This window comes from Gadus chalcogrammus, chromosome 12 (assembly GCF_026213295.1).
Source record: "Gadus chalcogrammus isolate NIFS_2021 chromosome 12, NIFS_Gcha_1.0, whole genome shotgun sequence".
Classification (NCBI taxonomy): Eukaryota; Metazoa; Chordata; class Actinopteri; order Gadiformes; family Gadidae; genus Gadus; species Gadus chalcogrammus.
The window spans coordinates 26932746-26942044 of NC_079423.1; the positions used below are offsets into that span (position 1 = coordinate 26932746).

The following is a 9299-nucleotide window of genomic DNA, read 5'->3' on the forward strand; positions in this document are numbered from 1 at the left end:
GGGACCCAGCGAGTCGCCGCGGAGCAGAGACCCAAATTGGAATTGGCAGCCGACATGAAATGGGGTCAGGGGATTTGTCACCTACCACACAGACGGAACATATGTGAGAGAGAGAACAACTCTCTCTGATTTACAAGAGTGTGTGTGTGGGGGAGGGGGAGGGGGGCGGTCCATTAGGGGGTGGCACCACCGTGAAGCACTGTAGCACAACAGCACTCATGGCTCAAGTGAAATCTGTTTGATTGGTCCATCCTGTGTGTATTAATTACATCCAAGTGGTGTCGAGAAGAGGGGACAATTGGTTCCTAATCTCAATAGGTCGGTGTAAGCTCGACACAAGGACACACTAGCAAGGTGTGCGTTGTGTTTCATCGGGTGAGAGAAGAAAGTCCACCTGCCTTCTTTTCATCTCGCCTCGACCGCTCTCACTTCCTGTGCCAGAGCTAAAAGTCTGTCATATTCACTGCCCATGGCCGCTCTGTATCAGGGGACCAGAAACGTGATCATAGCCTGTTGTTTCGTTGGTCTGTCTATAACTGCCTGTCACTTGGAGGATTGATTCTGCATTTATTTTTGTGTATTTTAATGTCACGACACCGATGTCATGAATCAGTGGCCCCGGCAGCATTCTGCGGCCCGTTCCTAGCCCAGAGTCAACGGCAAAACGCTGTAACAGGTTACGTGCTTGAGGAGTGCGATGGGAAAATGTCCTAGTTTTATCGCTCTCCTTCAAGGCATTTCTATAGAGGACGGGGGTTATTGTGTGATAAGTGCTTCGTCGTGTTTCACATTGGCTCCCATACCATTTTTTGTGTGTGTATTTATTCAATGGCTTTATGGTCATGAATGCCGACACCAAAAAAAATGAATACCGTCACTTTCCTTTCAACGTTTTTTGTTACACATGGTATGCTTGTTGCATTGAGTTCACTCCCCATTTTGGGGAGACATTGCTGTGTTCATGTGTGAAATTCCCATACTCTCTCACAAGCCTCTGAGAGGAGCAGGCAGGTTCAGATCACAAGATCACATCGCTGTTTACAACAACTAAGCAATTTTAAATGGTAGCTTGACAGGTGGCAATTGCCCACATGTATGTTTCTGAATTTTAATCTTGTTAATTTCTATACATCTCATCCAGGGATTTTAAAGCTTAACTTTGGAAAAGAAAAAAAAGAAAATTGAATGGCATTTCTGTAAACCCTGATGTGTTTTATGTCCTTGCTCTAGTGAAAGCCTGTCAAAAATAGTTAGCTTCTCCGGTGAAACTACTTCTTTGCATCTTAGCCCTGGGTCTTGCCCTGTGTCTGCACAATTTCTTTCTATCCTCTTGTTTCACTCCTTTTGTTTAGATAAAGCGAGGGATTAGGAAAGATTTGCCCCCGTAAAGTAGTGGTTTGATGGGCTTTTATCCCACCATGTTGCTAAAGCTGTGTAGCCCCAGGATTAGGGCCTGACAATAGGGGCCCTTGTGCGAGGCTGCTGCCTGAGGGCCCACAACCAAAGACCAGCTCTGAGAAAGAGGGAGGAACCCAACCTGCCAGCCTGGATACGTCAAGTCTCAGTGAGACCGGCCCGCTCGCTGGCTGGCTGCTATAGGCGGGGATTCAGAGGACCTTCACAACCAAATAGGAATGTTGGAAATCCACCGCATTGGGCCACCAGCGTCTGATGCAGGTGTATTGGAACTCACCCACGTCAACATTGATTAGTATGCATTGATCATTACAAATTACCCTGAGGTACTGTTTACTCTTAAACAATGCTCTTAATTTCCTACTCTTGTTATTTAATATATAGTTAAACATAAGGCTGCGGTCTGCAAAATATAAAAATATATATTATGCATGCAATATATAAAATGGGTGATAAGGGGGAATCCAGGACATAGACTGTGCATAACCTTTACGAATCTATTCAAATGGGTAGACCTTTCAACATTTCACAAAGTAGGCCTAAATCACGTTTGCATTGTTTATTATGATCTGAAATCGGAAGAAATCGACTACTCGATGTTGATGCAAAATGCAGGGGGATTTTTCCGAAGGGAGTTTAGGTCGTTTTGAGTTGCCCACGTTATAAATGAGATTAGAAGCAGAACAACGTTCCGTTTCAGATGGCATCGCCAGTCTCCATGCGGGATATTATCGCGAAGGCGGACGGTCAGACGGGATTTCAAGGAGGATGACGGAGAGAAAAGAAGATAACGAACGATCGGAAGAGGCTTTAACACCACGAAGCATCAGCCCAGGCGCGACGCGTGGAGAACAATGCGTGCGTAAAACAAATCCATGGAAATTCGAGATGAATGCGTAAAGATGGGTTTAGAAAGTTGGCCAATATAGTTTCGGTATCTTGGATCATGGCGACGATAGTCCTGATCCCAATCTATCCCTAGACAAACAAGGACAGCGGATTGTTCCCGATGACAGCGGGGACCATGACGAAGACCCTCGCCAAGCCGAAGGGTCCGGGCAGGGCATCGCTCCTGACACTTCCCTTAAAGCCCCTTAAAGCAGCCTGGACATTAGGTCGCATTAGGTTCCGCAGAAAGCTGATTTAAGAAAGAGCAGCTAAGAGGAATTCCTTCTCGCTTTAATTGCTTTAGAAACGGTTCCCACAAAGAGACAGTGGGCAGATTTACCCGCAGTTTAAGTTCTTATTTCCATCGGTTCACAAGTTAATCCCATTTTTGCTAGACCCAACTATTGGGCTACTCAGTGCCTCGGGAATGGGATTCAGGGAAAAAATAGCGTTAGAGACATGATTATACAAATAATAACATAAAATAGCCTATAGGCCTACTAGGCCTATAGTCGATATGAATATTAATTATTATTATCATTATGAGCAAGTTATCATGATTATTATTAATATTATTCTAATTGTAATTATTTCGATGGTTGTAGTCAAACACTTGTTGCATATATGAACTCGAAATGCTTCCGCAAATACATCGGCCTGTAAAATAACAATTATCGAGTAAAATGTCGTGTCTTCTTTTCATCATTGGTTGTCTTTCCTGAAAAAATAATAAAATCTCAAGTGCATTGTAAGGTTCGTGAAGAATTTCAGCCTATTCACATAGCTGAAGAGTTGTGTCACTGAGGTAAGAATGTCGACAAAGATCAAATTGAGTTTAGGATGTTGGCCCTTCCCACAACCTTCAATGAGAACCTCTACAAAATATGCAAGCTTTACATTAAAAGGCTACTTTTCGATGCCCTTAATTCCACCCTAAACGGGTTTTCTCCGGCAGAAGAAATCTTTTCTAAAACCTTGAAGAAGAGAGAGGCATTATTGTTTTAATCCTCTTAGCAGCAGTCATTTTAAGACAGTTTTTGGAGGCTGAAATGGCGTCTTGCCTTCCCAATCCTAACCTAAATCCCTTGGGGCCGGGAAAGGCATCAGACCTATTCCCACCTTGCATCTTTCCCTCTCACCACCACAATCGCATAATAGACAAAGTAAAAGCAAATGAAATTAAAGCATGAAATTAGTGTTCAAACCAGCAAGGATATATGCTATTCGGGACACCGCAAATTAAACAACCTGCAGGCCACTAATTATTTGCATATACATTTGTCAAAAATGACCGACCTAAAGAACAAACATGCATTTGATATTTAACAGTATTTGGTTATTTTCGTTAGAAAATAATTTTCAAAGACGTCGTTTGGCAGTTTTAAAGATTTTTCCAAAATTATTTGTATTCGATGATTTGTTATTTGTATTTGACATATACATACACGCACGCACGCACACACGCACACACACACACACACACACACACACACACACACACACACACACACACACACACACACACACACACACACACACACACACACACACACACACACACACACACACACACACACACACACACACACACACACACACAATGAGTGTTAGGTTCGTAAGCCTATGGCCTGTTTTCTAGCCATTGTGCGTACTCAATGAATAGCACATGTGGAAAATTGTTTTGCCATCAATAGCAAGCATATAAACCGTGCGAAATTATGAAACATTTAGATATCCAAATACGCCTTAAACCAATTGACCTCTAATTACTAATCCTATTTTTACTTTAGTAAACATGAAACATCCCTTTAAGCATTGTCAAACCCCCAAAATAGCCATTGTAAAATGGGTATTTGTATTTTTTTTCTTCTATTATCAAGAACAGATAAGGTGAAACATGCACACTAACATTGCCGTGGGCTAATTAACCCGGAGGGGTAGTTCTGCCTTCCAATATGATCTATTCAGGGTATTAGGATAAACTGTGGGAGGCGGGTGGTGGAAGAAAAGCATTTGATTGGCACAGAAAAGGGGGCATTCGAAATGATGCATGACCTCACCGGGAGCGCTTTAAAGTCCTGCCTCGTGCACGACCGCTATAGATGGCAGCTGCGCGTCCCCGCTCATTCGGAGAGAACAGCGCAGAGGAGCGGACACGCGGAGCAGAGCAGACCAGCGGACTACGGCGTCCCATGGACTTTAGGAACAAGACTGAATAACTAGAAGGAGCCCTGCGTCACGGAAGACTTAAAACAACATTTTCTAACTAAAGGTTCACATTCAATATTGTGGATATCACCGCACACCCCTAGGTCCTGTATCAGCCGGGATTTAAGAGGTAAGGACTCCTGCGGATACACACTTGGAAAGTTGAATTGATTTGACATTGCGTTGTTGGTTTTGTTTTTTAAATGCTGTTTTGATCTGCTTATCGCAACATTGCTACAGTTTACCCTTAGGCCTACTTATTTTCTCTATTTTTTCTCTTCTATTTTTCTATTTTTAATGAATAGACCTAAGGCAGGCTCGAATTACCCTAAGGCAGGCTCAAGTCCTCACTTTGGGTTTACTTTTCGTATTGCACGTTGTTTTTGACACCCAAAATAGGCCCCCTATGATGGTCTAATGTAATGTTTATAACGTATGGGTCCATTGGCTTGAAGGTTCCAGGCTATACACAATTACACGCAATCACTCAACACTGCGTTGGCGTCAATCAAACAACAACAACACGATATCAAACGTAAAGTGTACGCGTAATACAACAAAGATACCTGTGCATAAGAAAATATGAACTGCGTTTAGCCTCCTCGCATGAGCAACATTCACAAAGCAGCATCGTTGATAAATGGTATAACGGAGATCTATTCCACCGACATTAGACAGGAATCCAACTGGGGATCCCTAGGCATATTTGACCCCATACTTCTCCAACTCCGCCTGGTGAGCCCGCAGGCGCCTCGGACCGGCCCGGGACTCCACGCAGATTGATATAAACGGCCCCCTATTCAAATTAAATTCTCCGGGGGCAAAAAGCAAATGTTTTTTAACCTCTGTCACGGCTGATATTGCCTAGAGAAGCAATATTGTTCCTGAACGACTGCTAGGGCAAGGCATGAATGATTTCACGACCTTATCGGTCATGCATTTATACTTCATTTGTACAAATAGAACTACCGTGGTGTTGATACCCTTTACTTAAAAATATTGCGAATCTTGGGTTTATTATAATAAACCCAACTCCAATTAATTAAAAAACATCCAACAAAACAAATCAAACAAGTTTGTAATTGCAAATTATTATTGTTATAATGATAATAAATATCATTATTGTTATTATATGGTATTTATATATATTATTATGTAGCTCATTCATATTATTGATATCGTGTAAATGATAATAGCCTACCTATGTTGTTCAATTAGCCTGCGTTTAAAAATGATAAGTTAAGTAGGCCATACGCAAAAAGAGTGCTTTATGTTGGATGCAAAAAAAAAGCCTCTCTATGTTTTTGGACCAAATGTAAAAACAATACTATATGAAACATAATTTAATTTAATTGTGAATAGTATAACATGACACACGAGGGCCTGCAGCTATATTAATAGTAATACTGTAGCATGTACGACGCCTACTGCTACTTGAGTGTATTAGCATTAATAATAAAGCAATATAATAATAATAATAATTATTATTATTATAATAGTCTATTAATAATGGATCAACAATTTAATTATAGTCCATTAATAATAATAATAGGTTAATCTTGTAAGTATTCAGAAATTAAAATAGGCCTACATTTTCATTTAACGGGGCAAGCCTTTTCCTGGGACGACTTAACAATTTGCAAGTGCGTATTTGGTGGTCGTTTTGAAAAAACTTGCTGTAATAAATAACACTCTCCTCTCCCCTTTAGATAGTGCTCCAGCCATGCAGCACTACGGAGTAAACGGGTACTCCCTCCACGCCATGAACTCGCTGAGTGCAATGTACAATCTACACCAGCAGGCGGCGCAACAGGCCCAGCAAGCACCCGACTACAGGCCGTCGGTGCACGCACTAACTCTCGCCGAGAGACTAGCTGGTAAGACATAGTTAATCATAGTCATCTCAATATACACTTATCACTCCTAAACATACAGAATCACTGATGATCAACTGTTCTGTGCACCGGTGCGCGTGTCCATAATTCAATTAAAGTGGTCCTGTTGGTTTTTTCTCAACGGTTGCACATTTCAAGACATTATCCTCGAGGCCCGATATGGCTCCCAGCACCGCAAGCAACGGCGCAGTCGCACTGCGTTCACCGCCCAGCAGCTCGAGGCCCTGGAGAAGACCTTCCAGAAGACCCACTACCCCGACGTGGTGATGCGGGAACGCCTCGCCATGTGCACCAACCTGCCCGAGGCTCGTGTACAGGTGAGGGCATCGCATCCGGCTGTCGTGTATAGGCTATGGCTGAAGTTTAACCTGGCACAGCAAATTGTGTAAAATGAGCTTTCTTACAGGGCCTCAAATAATGCCATAATAATGTCATGGTATAAACTTGATAATAGAAGGCAACATAATGAATATCAACCTATTTGCATTTTTAAACAGAGAATAACAATTTATTGGCAAGCAAGTGACGTATGAAATGACTCAAAATGTCACAATCAACGAAAAAACTAACGGCTAACCTAGGGAATGTCACTAGGGATTGTTTGAATACATGGGCTACTAAATTTATACCAATGTAAGATAATGTTGACTGTTAGCCTGCATTTCTTTCTCGTATGGATACGCATAATGATCCACCTGCATGTAGCTTGACGTGGACCCTGACCGCCGTGTTCTCCTGCGTCTCCCTCCTCCAGGTGTGGTTCAAAAACCGCCGCGCCAAGTTCCGCAAGAAGCAGCGCAGCCTGCAGAAGGAGCAGCTCCAGAAACAGAAGGAGGAGACCTCGGATCCCAGCGAGGAGGAGCACAAAGCCGACCCCGCCCCCGGCAACACCAACACCACCACCAACACCACCACGACCCACTCCCCACCTCCGCACTCCTCCTCCTCTCCCTCCTCCACCGGCTCCTCCTCCTCCCTCTCCTCCCCCTCCGAGGCGGGCCGGCTGGGGGCCATGCAGGCCCAGGCGGAGGAGGCCAGCGTGGAGGTCAACGTCACCTCCCCGGAGCCCTCCGACTGCGACTCCGCGGCGGAGGAGCGGGAGGAGGAGGCGGAGGAGGAGGAGGAGGCGCGGGGGGCGATGGAGGGAGATCGGAGGATGATGCTGCGGGACGTCCAGGGGATTCAGCCGGGGAACCACGGCGGGCCGTCCTGTAAACGCTTCAGCCCCTCCCCAGGTGAGGCTACTCTCCGATAGGGCGGGCCGATGCGGCCCACACCTTCTGTCCTGATGTAGCTCGTTTAGTATCCCGATAACGATGTATATCATGATACAGGTCATTTAGCATCCTGATAACAATATATATATCGCGATACAGGTAATTTAGTGTCCCGATAACGATGTATATATCATGATACAAGTCGTTTAGTATCTCGATAATGACGTATATACATGTCACGATACAGATTTTATAGTATCCTGATAACGATATATATATCACGGTACAGGTTGAGTATCTCGTTAATGATATATATCTGGATATAGGTCTTTAAATATCTTGATAACGCAATATATCACGATGCATAACACGATACAGCTAATTTCACATCTCAATCACGATATATATATATAAAGGTCCTCGTTTAATATACTGATAACGATGTACACATCCCGATAAAGCTAATTGATATCCAGATAGCGATATGTTTCCTGATATATATCTCAATGTAGGTCATTTAATTTCTCGTAAACTATATCACGATATTGCAAGTTTTCTCCATTATCTATATATATATATATATATATATACACATACAGCTCAGAGGTGTATAGTGCTATCACTTGAGGGATTAGTTCTGGGGATACTCACATACGACTTAGACGTAATGATATGGATAACCCTTTCCATGAAGTTGTTATTCTGTGTTGTTACCTATCCCATAATAACAAAGGTCTCCCCCCCCAGACTCCCCGCTGGGCTCCCCCGGACTCCAGTCCAGCAGCAGCGCGAGCGGAGGCCTGGTCACCCACGGCAACTCGTACGCCTCGTCCCCGCTCAGCCTCTTCCGCCTGCAGGAGCAGTTCCGCCAGCACATGGCGGCCACCAGCAGCATGGTGCACTACCCGCCCTTCGACATGGTGGCCCCGCCCTCCTCGCTGCCCTACCTGGGCATGAACATGGGAGGGGGTCTGCCGCCCTCGCTGGGCTCGCTGCCCTGCCAGCCTTACTACCAGTCCCTGTCGCAGGCCCAGCAGGTGTGGAACAGCCCCTTGCTCCACCAGGCACCCCCGGGACTCTCCCACCAACAGCCCCCACCACCACCGCCACCCCCCCAGCCCCAACCTCCAGGGAGCCTCAACAGCAAGACCACCAGCATCGAGAACCTGCGCCTGCGGGCCAAGCAGCACGCCGCCTCGCTGGGGCTGGACGTGCTGCCCAACTGAATGCTGGGAGGGGGACTCCACGTTTAACCCCCCCCCCCCCCCCCCCCGCCTACACCCATCCGTCCGTCCGCTTCGACCCCCTCTGCTGTGGCCCCCAACGCATCAGGTAGAGCACGCCTCCGCCCCCCAATAGAGCACACAAGACACGAAGAAGGAGACTCCGAACCCCGTGGACTCAAAGGAGGAGCACGAGGGAGGAGGAAGGATCGACCCATGGAAGGATGGATCGAACAGTCTAACCATTCGTGTTACTCCGGTGGATCATGCATATGTATGACTCCCTCCTCTTAGTTAAACGTTGAATGCAAGTATATACGATGACCAGTATTTGCCCCCCCCCCCCTGAAAAGTCATGGCATACGGAGAAGTCAGGAAACAAACAAACAGCCAACCATGTCCCAACTCCTTACCCCAGCATCAGACCCCTCCTCCCACAGATATATCATTAA

General features: G+C 45.2%; 1 protein-coding gene across 1 annotated transcript; it reads left to right on the forward strand.

The window, feature by feature from the left end:
* Positions 1 to 6235: 6235 nt before the first annotated feature.
* On the forward strand, positions 6236 to 8850 carry LOC130393677 (diencephalon/mesencephalon homeobox protein 1-A-like). Its single transcript, XM_056604388.1, has 4 exons — positions 6236 to 6389; positions 6546 to 6724; positions 7162 to 7642; positions 8372 to 8850. The coding sequence occupies exons 1-4, from the start codon at positions 6236 to 6238 to the stop codon at positions 8848 to 8850; spliced, it is 1293 nt and encodes a 430-aa protein (XP_056460363.1).
* The last annotated feature ends 449 nt before the right edge of the window (positions 8851 to 9299 follow it).

Excerpts from the sequence above, each read along its gene's own strand:
- LOC130393677 (XM_056604388.1), top strand. The coding sequence starts at position 6,236 with ATGCAGCACTACGGAGTAAACGGGTACTCCCTCCACGCCATGAACTCG. Across the intron at positions 6,725-7,161 it reads TGCCCGAGGCTCGTGTACAG|GTGTGGTTCAAAAACCGCCG; the intron begins GTGAGGGCATCG and ends TCCCTCCTCCAG. Across the intron at positions 7,643-8,371 it reads ACGCTTCAGCCCCTCCCCAG|ACTCCCCGCTGGGCTCCCCC; the intron begins GTGAGGCTACTC and ends CTCCCCCCCCAG.